Source organism: Nannobrachium achirus (assembly GCF_963921795.1).
Source record: "Nannobrachium achirus genome assembly, chromosome: 10".
Taxonomy (NCBI): domain Eukaryota; kingdom Metazoa; phylum Chordata; class Actinopteri; order Myctophiformes; family Myctophidae; genus Nannobrachium; species Nannobrachium achirus.
Window position 1 is genome coordinate 43,542,124 of NC_137819.1, and position 17,441 is coordinate 43,559,564.

Here is a 17,441-nt window from a genome sequence, read left to right on the forward strand (position 1 = left end):
TTCATAATTCCATCTTCACCATCAGTTCCCTGCTGCTTTCCCTCTCACAGCTCACAATGGATAAAAATTTGAAATGAAATCCCACAATGCAGCGCGGATCAAGTAATTTGTTGTGGTATCACAGTAACATTCTGAACACAATATTTTATTGTGAGATATATTGTAAAGTGTTGTGTAATCCTGATAACAATTTAGAGTACAGTCATTTGTTGTGTTATCACAGATGATGGTGTGATTACACAGTAATATTCAGAATACAGTATTATTTTGTGAAATAATAATGTAAAGTATTGTGAGATCCTGGTAATATTTAACAGTGTAGGCCAGTGGTTCCCAAAGTGGACTCTGTGGGTTCCTTAAGGTCTAAATTGACCCATACAAGTCTGTAACTCTGACAGTGTACAAATGGAACCAAATGAACCTGTTAACTCATTCCCTGCCAGGCCCGATAGTCCCGAGATTATTCCAATGTCTTTCCCCGCCAGGCCCGATAGTCCCGAGAATAAAAAAAAAAAAAAAAAAAAAAAATTCAAAATTTTTTTTTGACCCCCAAAAATAGAGTAGGCATGATAGCAATCGCGAAATTGCATGTTTAACCCCCATAGCAACCCCATCTTTCAAGCATGGCAGCCATTTTGGCAGCCATCTTTGTTAAACATAGTGGCTGTTATCTCATGAATGCCTGAACGGATTTCCATTCGGATTTTTTTGTTTGAAAGCTGTGAGCAATGTGGACACACGTGGTGCATTATCTAGGCATGGGTGTGCATGATCCGTGCACACCCAATTACATGGAAGTCTATGGAGACGAATGGCAGGTGGGAGTACGGAGGTATGTTAAAATGGCGGTCAATGTGTTAAATGGCTTTTTTGGTAATTTTATTTTGAAGTATGAGTCTGATGTGGAGACATGTGTGTTTCTGAACCAATCAGAAGGGCCCAGCCCTTCAGGCAATGGGACGGTAAAATCATTATCTGACTCACTGATGCCTAATGTTTTTGTTTGTAGCCTCATTAGCCTGCAGACGCAGGCAGAGGGACATGGCCAGTCTGCCACCTGTGCAGAATGTTTGTTACCAAGTTGCTTATTATTCTAACCTATAATGTTTTCAGATACATATTTCAGTGTAGTGCTCGTTAAGTTTACAATGACTAAAACACAGTCTGGACGTCATCCTCAAAACGGAGTAGCTCTAAGCTGTGTTTGGAGGAACGTGCAGCAATGGGAATCAAACAGGTGAATGTAATCAAGGTTCATGTATATTAAATAGGGTCTTGCTATGTCATCACGCAGCACGTTTCTGTTTGTAAATAATTAAGATTTAGCTTTGTATGGACTTTTGATATAAAAATACACAAAAACATTTTTTGGCATCTAGTGTTAGGAACGCCCATGATTATCATGGATATGCTCTAAAAGTGTTAAAAAACGTATTTTTCATTTCACTAGGTCTAGGCTAGGGCTAAACCTTGAAATATGTTTGAGAAACACTGATGTAGGCTACCATGTTACATCATCCAATGAGTCCTTACAGACAAGGGCCAATTTGGCACATCCACCATTTTTCATCTGTCTAAGTTGCTTAGCAACCCCATTCTCACGCACTGAATTTGAATAGAATTATTTGTTGACAAACATAGCACACAAATAATAATCTCACATGGGCATAAAATAATTAACCGTCATAATGGCTGCCCTGTCAATCCTGACTAAATAGTCTCTCCGTTGGGATGGGAGGCTCTGCATGCTTCTTCCAGAATAGTTTATTTGCATTCTTGTCACAACAGTGTCTGTTTTGCTATAGGCAATAGCGCCCAGGAATTGATTGAACACCTGTCCCCCTTTATCCGTGTATCCGTGAGAGAAAGTTCATTAACAGGATCCAAGATTTATGGGATTCTGACATCAAACAAACTAAATGTTCCCATATTGGACATGTAAATCAAGTTGCCTGGAGATAGACACATTGACACCATGGACTACCAGGCTAATTACCTGTGTTGATTTCATCTGGATGAGAATCGTCTCCTCTGTGACTTCTGCTAAGATCTCATCAATGATATTATTACCTGTAATAATTCCTTTGGTCAATCTTAACACATCGGGTGCCCACGTGGTGTCTACGCGTCAATCTCTTTGATCTTTACGAGTGCCCAACGACGCGTTTGACGCGTTGTACAGTAAACTATACTGTACTGTAGCTACTGCACTTGGCTACCGCGGTGATGAAACAACTCCATTTCCCAACATGCAGCGCGCAATTACGTCACCCGGACGTGGTGTGTGGCTCGTTGACTTCCTGTTTACCGGCTGCACAAAAGTGCTGTTTTCTCCGGATTCTCTTCCTTTTTTCATTTTTTTCTCAAAACGGCAGCCTCTTCTACATGCCGTAACACAAACACTGTGGCTTAGAAATGATAAAAAACGGTCCTGACTGAAAGAAAAGATTTTCGCGAAATAAACAGGACATACTCGGATTACATTTACTCTGATTACTTTTCTCGCCAGTACTCTCGCCGGTAGGTAAAATGACGCGTTTCCATGGGCACCAGCAAATTAAACGTCAGAGATCACGTGGGCATCCGATGTGTTAAGTGTGTGTGTGTGTGTGTGTGTGTGTGTGTGTGTGTGTGTGTGTGTGTGTGTGTGTGTGTGTGTGTGTGTGTGTGTGTGTGTGATTGATTGATTATTTTATTAGACAAAAATGGAGAACAGTACAAGTATAGTCAATACAATTTAAATGTAGTCCAAGTACAGTTAAACACCCTGCCTAAAAGGAACTTCCCAAATAAGACCTTTTACGGTCTTTTTTATGTTGGAAACCCTCATTATTTAATTCATGTGTGTGTGTGTGTGTGTGTGTGTGTGGGGGGGGGGGGGGGGGGGGGGGGGGGGGGGGGTTATGAATTGAATCTCGAATAGCGGCTAGTGAACCTTTTACCATGATGTTGCTTTGTTCTCTTTTTAAACACACACAAGGTATATAACAACAACCAAAACCACACAAACAACTGACAACAACCAATCCCCCCCACCTCATTCTCTCAAAGGAGCCCACTGCGAATGACAAAATAATTAGAAGGTTATTTGAATGTACCCAAGTTATTTTATATACCTGCTGTTGAATATTGGAACCTAACAGATGCAGATGGCTGGCATCTGATGCAGTTCTGGTGGGGCTCTGTAGTGATGATGCGCATGCTGTTCCAACTCATCTTTTCTGTATAGAACCGCTCCAACTTCAACCAAACATAAAACATAATTTATTTAATTTAATTCATACACTTGATTATTTATTTATTTATTTTCTGTTGTGATGTATTTATTTTATCTTTAAATGATGTACACATAACAGTAATATTTAATTTAAAAAAAAGCAAATAAAAACATTATGTCTGATTATTTATTCACGACAGCACAAGTTATGGAGATGTAAAATGTATTATGCCGTGTGAGGTACAGCCAAGTCTTAAACTGAGGCATATTCAGCCACTCTGGATAAAATCCAGCGCCGCTGAGCTCGCTGCTTGCCCCCATGCATGTCCCATCTATAAGGTACAGACAAATAGAGAGGAGTAGGGGCGTCACAAGGGGGGGGGGGGTCCCAAGGAATTATTTTATACTTTAGCTATTGAAAAATAGCAGATATCCACCTCTTTCCGCGGGAGTTTGCTGGAGGCGACTGGAGATTATTTGGACCACACTTCCGGTTTAACAGCCGACATACAAGCTCACGTCGCGTCGCAGATGCAATCCGTTGTAAATCACACTCGGCTGCAGCGCCGGAAGCTCGGTACAGCGTCTGCGCAATGCACTATGGGGCGTTGGAAACTCGTGGATACAAGCTCACATGCAAGCTTGTAGATCTGCTTTTTTTTTTTTAAGCTGTGAAATTGTGTGCAAATCTTTGAATATATGTATTTTTTTAAGCAACAACTCAAATTTTGCTCCTGGGGGGTCCCTGGAACTAAATACATTGATGGGGGTCCGTGGCCAAATACATATCATTTTGGGGGTCCTTCACATGAAAAGGTTTGAGCACCATGCACTGACATAGAAACATATTTTTTTTTTCTTTTTTTTTTAAACCTTAGAAGGATTTGACATATTCAAAGACTTATTTTCAAGATTTTTCAAAAATAGCACATCTACAAGCTCGCAGCGCTGCACTCAGTGCCGTGCTGTGAGCTTGTACATCTGCTATTTTTCAATAGTTAAAGTACCCAGGGCCCAGAATTTGGTGTGACACCCCTGGAGACGAGGCCTCTTTCTTTGGAGAAATCAGCTTTTCTGAGCTGCCCTGCCTCTGAATATCTCTCGGTCGCTGTCAGTCTCATCTGTTGCTTCTGCCCACGCGTCTGCCTTCTTCCTGTGTCTGGACCCTTTGTAACTCCTGAGACTACAAATTACACTTCCATTTGGTTCCATTTGTATCCTCTCAGAGTTAAATTAACAGTGAGGAATTTACTTTGTAAACTGGCTGTCCCACATTAGCATCCTCCTCAGCTCCTCTCTCTCTCTCTCTCTCTCTCTCTCTCTCTCTCTCTCTCTCTCTCTCTCTCTCTCTCTCTCTCCATCTACTGCTGTCCCTTCCTCACCCTCTCTTAATGCTTCAGCTGTCACAGCAGCACTGGTTGAAACCTGGACATATTCCAAGCAAATTAATTGGATAGCAAAGCTAATCACATTGGTCAAATAATGAGCATCAACTTTATTCACTTGCACAAGCAGTTGATATTGACTACCAGCTTCATAAAGCATGCTAACCATAACAATGTAATCACTTATTTGAAGAGCTGGGTCTCTGAGATTGACAGTGTTGTAACGAGAATCTTTATTTTAATTGTATGTATACTGTAAATCAAAAATCAATATGTGGCAGCCAGTGGTAATATTGTGGTGGATCACCAGAAATAAATCAATGTATGGGGAATACTGCTCTATCCTTCATATTATTGTGTCATAGAATGGTTTGCAGTAGCTGTATTGTGCTTCCCCTTGTGTGTGTCTCTGGAACTCAATTATGAAGGTACCCAACATTCTAAATATGACAGACCTCTTCTCTTTGTTTCGTTGTCTTCAGGTTCACAGGGCCCAACCTCCCCTCACCCATCATCAGCAGCAAGAACTGGCTCCGTCTCCACTTCACCTCAGATGGCAACCACAAACTGAGGGGCTTTAGTGCCCAGTATCAAGGTGAGATACCAGGGGACTTTATAGCTGTTACTAATGCAGCTACAGTACTTTCATCCTCTTCCACTATGCTAGCTGCACACAATGTAGGTAGCCAGTGTAGCACAGCAGGCCTGCCCATAAGTCTAATATTTGAATGAATGAATGAATGAATGGTTTGGTTTATTTACACACAGTAGAAAAAGGTACACTTGCATTCTTCATAAGGCATCAGAATGTACAGTACATGAATCCGGCCTCCCAGAGAAGCTATGTATTAAAGGACAACTTTGGGTTTTTACAACAAGGGTTCATATTTTAGATTGTATTCAGAGAAAATAAAACATGAGTGTTAAAATATTTTCATTTACTTCTTTCGTTTTATCCATTTTAGCGAGTTTGATCTCAGTGGTTGGTTGCAGACAGACTGACCATGTGAAGCATAGCCTCTTGTCCTCATTTCAAGTGAAATCCAAAAATCATGAAATTTGCAGATGGTTTTGCATTTTGGCCATCGATATATTAAGTATTTATTTTAAATAATGAATCATAATGAATAATGAATAGTCAATCTGTGGAACCACAAAATGTCCGCCAATGCTATGCCCTATGGTAAATACTATCTTTGTCATAGATTTGTTTTATCTAGAATGTTATGTTTGTTTGGTTTTGTCTTTCCCAAGCAGAATTAGCTAATTAAAATGCTGCAACATGATTAGATTTGAAGCCCTATTAACAGGTATGCAAAAGCACACAGACACCCAGATGCACAGGCACACACCGACATGAGTGGGGAATAAGGATTAGTCTATTCGTCCATCACTAAAATGACAAAAAAAGGAGACCATCTCTAGGAATCTCACCTCCAGTCATCCGCTTAAAGATTCAAATGAGAGATAGATAGAGAGGGAGAGGGGGTGGGGTGGGGTGTGGGGGGGGGGACTGAGAGATGGACAAGATCCAAAGCAGAGGACGAGGTGCATATCGTCACGGTCGGGCAGAAACATCGTATCTCCAAGTTTCAAATTTGTAAATTTTTTCGCAAAGTAAAGCACTGCTTCATCATACAAGGCCGTCGCACAAAAGTAGTGAAAACAGCAGATCTGCAAGCACACAACGCCTCGCGGTGCGAGGCGTTGTGTGCTTGTAGATCGGCTGTTTTCACTAGTTTAAATCCTTTTAAAAGTGATAAATACAAAACAAACGGTTTTGGACATACAAGGTTTCCACCCGACAACGACGATATGGGATTATACTGTAGGTGTAGGTCCAGTGTAAGATAAACAAATAATGTGTTAAGAAACTCTAAGAGAAGTGGAGCTAGCAGAATGACACTTTAATTAGATTTGAGTGTTGAGTCGACACACACATACTCTCCTCACTATGAATCCTAGTCAGCAGCATAGCCTCATTTCAGTTCTGAAGTGATTCTTGTTTGATCGAAACCTCTTCACGTTAATTCCATTTAGGCATCCACCACACACAGAAAGTGAAGTGTTACCAGTAAAACGCCTAAGGCAGGTCGCGCCATGTCTTGGCCATCTGGCCATTGTGGCCAAAGGGATTTGGTTCCCCTGGCATCACAGGGATCTCCAATTCTCCATATGGCAATAAAAGGGATTTGGTTCCCCTGACATCGCAGTGATTATACATTGGCATTCACAGATATGGGCTTAATTTTGATGACACCAGCGATCTCCATATATGGGCATAAAAGGGATTTGGTACCCCTGGCATCACAGGGATCTCCATATCTCCATATATGGGCATAAAAGGGATTTGGTTCCCCTGGCATCACAGGGATCTCCATATATTGCAATAAAAGGGATTTGGTTCCCATGACATCACAGTGATGACTGAGTGTGAGAGTCAATCAACAAAAAAGACAAGCGTTACCCGTCTGGACACGGACAAGATGTGACGGTTCTGATAGTAAACTGACAGTTTACTATCAGACAATAAATGTGTCTGAGTGTACAGTACCTTTATTTATTTTTTTATTTTTTTCAGAATATCACGTGGAAACTGAAAATATAAAAATAAAATACTAAATTACATTTCATGCTTCTGCATAATGTGACTCTCTGGCTTTGAAACACAATTTGGCTGAAACAGAGATAAATGCAGAGGAGTTAATTAAATAGAATATGTGTTTATGGACGTGTGAAGAGTAGCACAGATAATGTTGATGGTGTTTTTGAAAATGATGAATAAATGCATTTTGATGAGAGCCTCTCATTTCGCCCCTGTCCCCGCCAGCCCCCCCTTTCCCCTGCGAATGTTTTGATGGCTTTTTGTCCTTTCCCTTTTCCCCATGCAATTATCATCAAACTCAATCATTTAAACTTTGTCATATCATTTGATAAAAATTACTATTTTGTGCGACTTTTACTCCACTTTTATGTACCCCAGCCCACTAATCCTCATTACTCCCTTCCTCCTCCTCCTCCCACAAATGGAGGAGGAAATTACACACATTGTTGAGCACTCCTTCCGTTTCTAAAGCAAGCTTTATGAGTGGAATCGAAGGTTTTGTTGTGGATTAATATGGAAGTTTTGCAGCTCCGTCTGAGTCTTTGGCGTACATTGTTCCATGATGAGCATGGATGGATTCGTTGATGAGAGCCATTGCTCAAGACCTCTTCACTATTCATCCATTTAGTTTCTTTCTGAATACATACTAGCATGAGAAGTGGGCCTGGGCCCGAAGAGTATTGTTAACATTTGGATCGCTCCAATAATATGTTTCTCTATTTTCCCTTTGCAGTCAAGAAGATGACTGAACTCAAATCTCGAGGTGTTAAGATGCTGCCCAGCAAAGACAACCACCACAAGATTTCAGTGTGTAAGTTATGAACAGAACTTCTTTGTCTTGTCAAAAAGTTGGTCCAAGGCTAGCCTACTTTACAACCAGGCTTTTTATTTTTGGAAGAATGTTTCCATGTGAACGTGGGTTTTTATAACTTTTTTATAGTATTGCAGCTTCACCAACAAGTTCAGCATTTCTGGTTGCAAAACATCACCAAATTTGATGGAAAGAGCAGTGGTTGTCATTATATTACAGGAAGGAATGTATGTATTTTACTGATGATGTTCCTTTGTATATTCTGGTTTTATCTATCTATTCTTTGATTGATGTATGTGCATTGTCTCATTTATTGGTGTATGTGCATTGAAACCATTATAATACCTCTGTTTGCAGAGTAGATATACTATTGCTTTGTTTGCAGAGAAAATAATGTACTATTGTTTTGTTACCACGTGAAAAGGTGTTTGCATTCTGGCACTTGGGACCTTGGCGCAGTGGTTTGCAACGAGTATGAGATAAATAATGACCAGTGTTTACTTTTATGGGAGACAATGCAACTGGGAGTGAGTGGTAAACACACAAAGGCCACACTGTCTGCTGAAGAAAGGCAGACCAGAAGACAAAAGACAGTGGCAATTGCATTGGTTGCCCTTTCTTCCATGTTATGGGGAATCTCTCTATTGTCTCTCGTCCAGTCTCTTTCCATCTGTCTGTGCATCTCTCTCTCTCTCTCTCTCTCTCTCTCTCTCTCTCTCTCTCAGGTCACTGGGCATTATCGCCTCCCGGCATTATTTACATTTCTGTAACCTTCACATCAACACCACATCACCTGTATCAATCTTAAAGATAAACAAGTGACAGTGTTTGGGTTTGAGGCTGGATAAGCCCACTTTCAGACATTTATTATTAGCTTGTTATTCTCCTCCTACCTTCACACTTAACCTTTTTCGGCCGCTAGCGGCGGGGCACCAAGGATGACTGTTGGTCGGTTGATCGGTCCATTCACCACCGTGGCCCCAAGCATACCTTGAAAAGTACTTGATGGATTGCCATGGCATTTTCCCGGCACCTCCGTGAACCACAGTGGGGTTTGTGAAGGTGCACACGAGTTATCCCCAAATCTAGTGGACAGATTGCTATGAAACTTACAGAGCACATTTAAGTTTTTGTTAACCTTCATTTAACCAGGTAGACCTCACTGAGATATGGAATCACTTTTGTGAGATGGCCAAGAATCAGAATCAGAATCACATCATAGGTTTACTTTACAGTAAAAAGTAAGTACTGTAAGTAAGTAAGTTAAAAAGTTGGTGAAATTCGTTTTCGTGCATAAATCCCATCAAATCGTTAGAAGAAAAGAAAAAAATTTGAAGAAAACAAAAGCATTGTAAGTTATCTGTTCTGTTAGCTATTTCTGAAAGTTGTTTCATGCAAAGGGGGCAGCAGACTTGAACCTTTTTACCTAGTAGTATGAGCATATGGATTGGAACAGTCAAGGTCAAAACATCATACGAGTGGAGGTTGTAATAGCCATGGGTCCATAGGCCCATAAGGCTCAACAAATGGGTACGCCTATGACGTACCTGCAAGGATGGACAATCTGCTTTTTTGTGCAGGGTTCAATTCATTCATTCATGCTCCCTGGAAGGTGCACCCTAACTATTTGAGTGACCCCATGACCTGTCCTCTAGCCCCACCCGCAGTCCAAAATATAAACTTTTCACAAAATATAAAGTATCTTTGCAGATTCCAGGATGAACCCTGCTGATGTTGCTGACCCCAAGGTTTTATTCCTCTAGCACCATGCACTCTTCGGCTGATATTTTGGGTGTAAGGAGTAGTATCAACTGTAAGGGCTTTTAGTCTTGTTTTTACTTTAGTATCTCTTCCTCCCACATTCCTATCCAATACTAGGTTGAGAAATTCACACAACAGCATGCTGCTCTATGACATTTAATTTGCAAACACGCACGCACGCAGGCACGCACGCACGCACGCACGCACGCAGGCACGCACGCACGCATGCACGCACGCACGCACGCACACACGCACAAACAAACAATGTTTCAACCGCACTTGATGTTCGACTGGCTGTCTGACAAAACATTTGTTTATGTGTTTTTTACACGTTGAATGTCGTGGAGCGGCATTCAGATACACATGATTTTATTTGTCCTAAAGGGCGATTCATTTTGCAGCATACCCAGTCCACAGACACCTCCGTTTCCCCCCCGAAATCCATTTCTTCTTATACTGTACAGACGTTCCTGTCATCTTGGGTGTTTGTGATTAGTTTGAAAATGTCTTCAATTCTTTGCCCTCTCACCTCTTTGGTTCCCATCACTCCCCTGGACCTGATTAGCCTCATCCATAATGCATCCTCTTCCCAGCCAACTGGGCCAATGTGAAGGTGTCATATCGGCTTGGCCCCACCAGTCAGAATCGAGCCACCGCCATGTCCGTCAAACGGCATCGCTGGGTTGGCCGCCGTTCCATCTTCCCGAGACAGTGCACCCATTGTTGATTTCGCCTACTGTGTTTTTTTCACTGACGAAAATGAAATAAAAACAAAATAAAAAGTAAGCCATGATGACTAAGACTAAATATATTGACAATTTCGTCAACAAAATAAAAACTATACTAAAACGTTAGGGAGGTACTAGTGCTGAAGAGTCATTCTATGTTTGGTTGCTCTCAGGTAGTGCGTGCTGAAAATAGCAGATCTACAAGCTCACAACGCGTTGCAGTGCGACTTGTGAGCTTGTAGATCAGCTTGTAGGTCAGCTATTTTCAGCACGCAACCAAGTGTTAAATCAGCCATTACAATGTCATCAAAGCCTACCAAAATACATTTTAGTTGACTAAATCAACTGTAGATTTAGTCGCCTAAAATCTTATGATATTTAGTCGACTAAAATGAGACTAAAACTAAAACTTTTTAGGTGACTAAATCATGACTAAAACTAAAAGACAACACTGAGTGCACCGTGTGCCGTGTGGCATGCTTAAAATATGATTCAGAGTGTACACAGGGTTCATCGTTACTAAACGGTAAATTGTGGAATGAAACACGGTCAAGGCCAAAATGATAAATTAGGCGTCAAGTTGATATATGCGAAGGCTAACGACATTGGCAATTTAAATGTCACACATATTCCTGGTGTCAATGAGAAATGCTAATGTGGGCACTTAAGCTGGCATTTACATCATGAGAAATTAAGATCACAAAGCTCCGCCATGTTATTTTGAAGTTAAGATTTTCCTTTACAGAAGCAGCTAATTGTTTTGGATTGTGCTTTTAGTAATCTATTGTTTACTTCCCTGTCTCCTCTCTCTCTCTCTCTCTCTCTCTCTCTCTCTCTCTCTCTCTCTCTCTCTCTCTCTCTCTCTCTCTCTCTCTCTCTCTCTCTCTTAGTGTCTCAAATGGGTGTGGCCCAGGGACACAACATGTGTCCTGACCCAGGGATCCCAGATCGAGGGAAGAGAAAAGGCTCAGATTTCAGGTACAAAATGTAATATCCTATAATGCAGTGGTTCCCAAACGATGTGCCATGAGACAGGTTGACATGTGCCTTGGGAATTTGTGACAGCCACATTATTAATAATGGAAAATATACAACTATATTAAATAGTTATTACTTATGTTTTAATTTACTTATATTATCAGTACAATATGTTGTGCGCAGTCATCATCTCCCAATACAAAGGCACTTTCATACCCTAAAGAATATATTTGAACCACTTTCAACCTATTTTGGGCTTGTGACTTTGGTCTCTTTTTGCTTTGAATACAGGTTTAACTCGAGGATTGGATTTAATGTCAATAATTGTGCCTTGGGCATGAAAATATTAAAAACCACTGCTTGACTGAAAACAAACTACATTCCATGTATATTACAAAAGAGTAAGTGATCTACTTCCGGGTCATGTATCGCTAACTTAAATACCAAACCACTTGGCCAAGATGTACTACATATGTACTAAATATAGCTTAAAAATTCAAACACCCATGTCACCTTTGCAAGATGTCGTTTCCAAACCTCTGTATACAGTTGTATTCGTTATTACCCTCATATTTTGCCTCTGTATAAAATAGTCCGCCGATCAAATATGTCCGACCGGAAACGTGCGCTGCGGCACAATAGTTCCGCCACAATAGTTCCCCCCCCAATTTTTTTTTTTTTTTTCCTTTTTTTTTTTTTTTTTTTTTTCCCTTTTTTTTTTTTTTTCTTTTTTTAACTAGATGTGAGCGGCCCGAAGGGCCGCGACCCTCTAGTAATATACATTTGTATAAATGTACATTTGTTTGTTGTAGAGGATGGGAGGATTCGGGAGCAAGGGTTTATGTTGAGAGAAGGAAAACAACACAATATTGAGACAATCCTAGAGAGATTTCATTTGTTTGGTTAATTACAAAAAAAAAAAAAAAAATCATACTGCGGCAGAATATTTATTATAAACTGCCAATATTTGTTATAAGGTGCCAAGTTACAAGTTCTAGCATACGGCACCCGCCAGCCCCCAATGGTGCACCATCCGAAACCATCCCAGCAGAAAACAAATAGAGAAATGTGTTCTCAGAAACAAATATCCCACCATCTGAGCCAGTGCACACTAATAGGCTGTCTCAGTGGGATGCAGGGATTACCAGTGGGCCCACAGAGTTTCTCCCTTGTCAAAGCCATTTGCTGTATCAATGGTCACCCCCACCAAGACCCTAACACAGACAAATGGCCAACATCCATCTCCCACAATGCAACACTCTGGGAAGTCGCAGCAGGGAAGCCAAAGACAATTGAAACTTTTTTTCCCCTCCCTTTCCTGATAGAACAGTTTGTCCCTTGCTGTTACCTCATCTGCATTTCCACTCACAGAGATGTTTCAGAGGAGAGAGGGAAATGGATTACGTGGAATTGTAGGGACTGGCACTGGCGGAAGACAAGAATCCTCTCTACTTCAAGGCTTATGATGGGGGCTGTCAAATCAAATACTGTGTTTGAAGGCTAGACAAAAGAGTCAGTTTGATAAGTGACTCTCAAAGGTTAAGTAAGATAAGAAGACCCCTATTCTGGTGTGAAAATAACCAATCTACGACTATCTGTAAGTTCATAGAGCAGTTCTTATCACAGCAAGAGATTTGGTGTGCAAGAAAAATTGGACCAAGTATAGACCCCAGGGGGACCTCTGTCAATGAAGTATATACTGTACCTGGGGTTAGTAGCTGGGAAGAAATATGTCAAAAATCATAAAGATTACACATTCCCTCCCAGTTTATGGGCATTTCTTGAAAATTATGCCTTTCCAGGTGTTAGATTTTCCTACATTTGTGTATGTTATTTAGCATACGCAATAGTAACAGAAACCATTGAAAATATCTTCTATCAATTTTATGGGGTTTCAACCATAATAATACTGACCTATATCTATTATTGGATTCATTGCAAACGGACCACTAGGGGGACGAGCGTCACAAGCCCAACTCGTTTGCGATGGTTGTTGAAAACCTTTTACCCATACCCAACGCCATGCCAAAATAAAAAAAACTAGTCACCAATAAGTGCACACCCTTTATGAATTCCCTCCTAGCTACAAGTGGTTATAAGTGGTTAACTGCAGAGCAATGTTTGTCATGCTTGACGCACTCTGCCCATCCTTCCCCCTGCAGACGGGGTGCGACGGTGCATTTCTCCTGTGACGAGGGCTACGAGCTGCAAGGCTCCAAGAGCATCAGCTGTTTGAGGGTGACGGACAGCTACGTGGGCTGGAGTGATGACAGGCCCATCTGCAGAGGTGAGGATACATGCGTGGGCTGTTGTGTTGTTTATATGCACCCCAGTGATGGAGACTGTCTGGCTGTGGCTAATGCTTCTATTTATATTTGAAACCCATCTCTACGTCTCATGTTGTTTGCCCGTGTTCAATGATCAAGAGAATCATTTGTCACTCACTCATACTCAGGTGCAAGCTGCGAAATGCCGGTGTGGCGTGGTCTGCAAGACTGCTAACAACAGCGATGTAATATGCAAAAGATAATAAAGGAGATAATAAAGGAGATAATAAGAGATAAGATAAAATAAATAAGATAGATAAGATGAGAAAATCTCTTAACAGCACTGGGGAATGTGCAGAATTAAGGGGGGATCTACATCTATCCGGGTTGTTAGCTCCGCCATCTGAGCATATCTGAGCCTTGAGCACACCCCATGAGTATTTGTCTTTTCCCTCTGTTATCGATTCAACGTGTCTTACTCTGGTTGGCCTGGCTTTGACCCTTGGCTATCCTCCCTTGGCCTCAGTGGCGTCAGCTCCGAAAAAGCTAAGGTATGGCAACATGACTGGTGTCTTGCACGCGCGCCTTTGCGCTTAGCAACAGAAATGATACGTTTATTTTAAGAAGTACATTTTATTTTTTCCCCTGTTTCTACAGTTTCTTGGGCTGGATATGGCAGCCTGGAATGGTTGTTCAAGCAGCTAAACTTGGCTTGTTAGTAAACGTTCCACAAATAACAATAACGAATTGCACCTGTGCAGCTGACCTGCGGAACCTGGGAATATACCATTTTGTCAAGATAGGGAGAATACAAGTGTGGAGAATATAATTATAATACCTTGTTAAAGTGTACATTTTGTTAAATTTTGCATTTGTAGTTATTTTACTGTAATTTAACAACATAATAACCAGAACAGAGACATTCATGGATTTATATTTACAAGTAACTTTTATTTTCCCCCCTGGACCCAGGGTATGGCAGCTGCATACCCCTGCCATACCCAATTGACGCCCCTGCTTGGCCTCCAGTCTGTCAGCCACACTGGCCAGTGGGTGTGTGTCACAATCACCATTTGGTGACCGGCAGTGACTGGTCATGATCCATGCATAGCGTCTGTTGTATGCCTTCTGGTTATTACTTAGCTGAACCAAATTCATTATTTATGAATTAATAAGACCAGATAGAAGGTTGGTCTTTACTGTATGCAAAGGAGGGATATCTGCATATCATGTGTATGTATTTATTTGACAGTGTAAATATAAACCAGCAATAATAAGACAAGGCCAGTTTATTCATTATGGCACACTTCATAAATGAAGTGAATTCTCAGTGCTTTACATAAGGTACTGTATATACAAAGGAGTTTAAAGCATTAGATCAAAATTAAAGAATGGAATGGAAATAATACCAAATATAAAAATAATGGAGGATAAAGAAGTTAAATTGTACTTTTTGTCCTTGGTCATTGCTGTGATAAACTATTTATCTAACCACCTGCACACCAGCACGAGCATCCATTCCATATCGTCACTGTCAGGCAGAAACCTTGTATCTCCAAGTTTCAAATTTGTACGTTTTTTTTGTAAAGTAAAACCCTGCTTCATCATACAAGACTGTCTCACAAAACTAGTGAAAATAGCAGATCTACAAGCACATGACGCCTCATTGTGTGCTTATCCATCCATCCATCTTCAACCGCTTATCCGGAATCGGGTCGCAGGGGTAACAGTTCCAACTGGGATTTCCAGATTTCCTTATCCTGAGCAACTTCCTCCACTCCCTCCGGGAGTATACCGAGGCGTTTCCAGTAGATCGGCTATTTTCACTATGGTTTTGGACATGCAAGGTTTCCACCCGACAACAGCGATATACTGGGAACATTAGCCAAATATCTACAAGCTCACAACATTTTTGCATTGCAGCATGTTGTGAGTTTGTAGATTTTTGGCAAATATATTTGGTGTAGAGGGTATAAAGCGGTCAAAGTAGAACCACTTCAGGTCCAGTTTACGATGTACAGCCCATTGTGGTGAAAAATGTCTGGCACTACATATTACTGTATATAAGTGTGGAGAAAACCTTTGAAAGCCCCATAACACATTGTAGAAACTTGGCTGTGACATGCTGTTAGTCCCTGTATGAAGGGGCCCGGGCAACATGTTTCCAAGTGAACCCAATACATTTAAAAGTGCAATCACAGCTGGTATGTTGTGAGTGTTTCAGCGGTGGCAGAACTTGCTGAAATTGCAGTGCTTTGCAGAGACGTATACTGTATACACTACAGTCTATTTTCTGATCGCTCTCTATATGACCCGCTCTGTTCACGGCCATTACCATTGGCATATAGCCTAGTGCTGTGCAAAACACTGACTTGCACCATGAGAGTTAAAAAAAAAAACCTTACAATGTATAGAACAAATAAAAGGTTCAACATTAGTTCTTTATGGATGGAAAAATGTACAGAGGATAAGAACTGGAACCATGTTGCAGCTTGCATGTATGCACATTTCATTGCTTACACTAAATTAAAAACAAACAAAAACACACTTCTACCACTTTTTCGAGTCACGTGTTCAAATACTGGATTCTGATTGGCTAAATTCCGGAGGTTATGAGAGGACAACTGCCGCAAAGTTGTGTGTCCGAGATCAATGCGCCTCAGTGTACATCCGGGGACTTCAGGAGGTAGTCCCCCAACCAACAAATGAAGGTCGCAGCGGTCCTATGTTTACTAACGTGCGTACTATCGTCGCCGATTTATTTGGATCCAATGCAATCCGCCAACTTTAAAGCCCCTTTTCTCTGAACCTATGCCTTTCTGGAAGCGAACAGCCTCTATTTACGGCCGGAACGGTGCTTTTAACTGACGTTAGCTTAGCTGTAAGCTAGACGCATGGATTAGTATGGAGTTGGCGCCATCTGTTGGTGAGTAGAAGATGTTGTTGGTGGAACTATCTGCTGTCTCGCGGAAGTTTTATAGGCAATAATGATTGTAACTTAAGATCCTTGCAAGTTACAACTATGTGTTTTCTTTCATGTATACGGGAAAAAGTGGTAGAAAAGCTATTTACCACTCGGGGTCGGACATTATGCTCTCATAATGTCCTGAGTGAGTGTGTTATCGGACTCGGCTGCGCCTCGTCCGATAACACCCTCACTGCGGACATTATGAGAGCATAATGTCCTCTCACTCGGGGTAAATTGCTTACATACACTGTACACAGACTAGGGATAGGACGATACGTGATATTATTGTTTATCGTGATAACGATAAACACGATAATCATATCGTGGAGATTTAATTTATCTTGATATCGTCCTCCGTCATCCACTGTGATCAATTCACCTTTTATTTGCAGAGCTGCATATCCGGTTCCACTTATACCCTCTATAATTGGTAAAAGGTACTTACAGGTAATAATATACGTACTTGATACAGTGACAGTTTTTTTTCCTATCAAATGTCTTTGCCAAAAATAGCCGATCTACAAGCTTGCGACGCGTTGTGAGCTTGTAGATCTGCTATTTTTTGGCAAATATTCCGCCCCATGATAATGCATTTTGATTATCGCGATAATATCGTAAATCGCGATTTTTTTGGTCATAATAATCGTGATGTGAAATGTTCATATTGTCCCATCCCTAACACAAACACCTCTTCATAATTTCTCCTTTGCTCAGTTCATGA

At 41.0% G+C, this 17,441-nt stretch overlaps 1 protein-coding gene across 1 annotated transcript in view; it reads left to right on the forward strand.

Annotated features, from left to right (window-relative positions):
- The window catches only part of csmd2 (CUB and Sushi multiple domains 2), a gene marked incomplete at its 5' end in the record, with an annotated part of 568,918 nt that overhangs the window by 224,458 nt on the left and 327,019 nt on the right, over positions 1-17,441 (forward strand). Inside the window, 4 exons of the mRNA XM_080735514.1 lie at positions 5,085-5,197; positions 7,941-8,018; positions 11,398-11,485; positions 13,648-13,772. Of these exons, the coding sequence (XP_080591640.1) occupies positions 5,085-5,197; positions 7,941-8,018; positions 11,398-11,485; positions 13,648-13,772 (404 nt within the window). The remainder of the gene's footprint in view (positions 1-5,084; positions 5,198-7,940; positions 8,019-11,397; positions 11,486-13,647; positions 13,773-17,441) is intronic.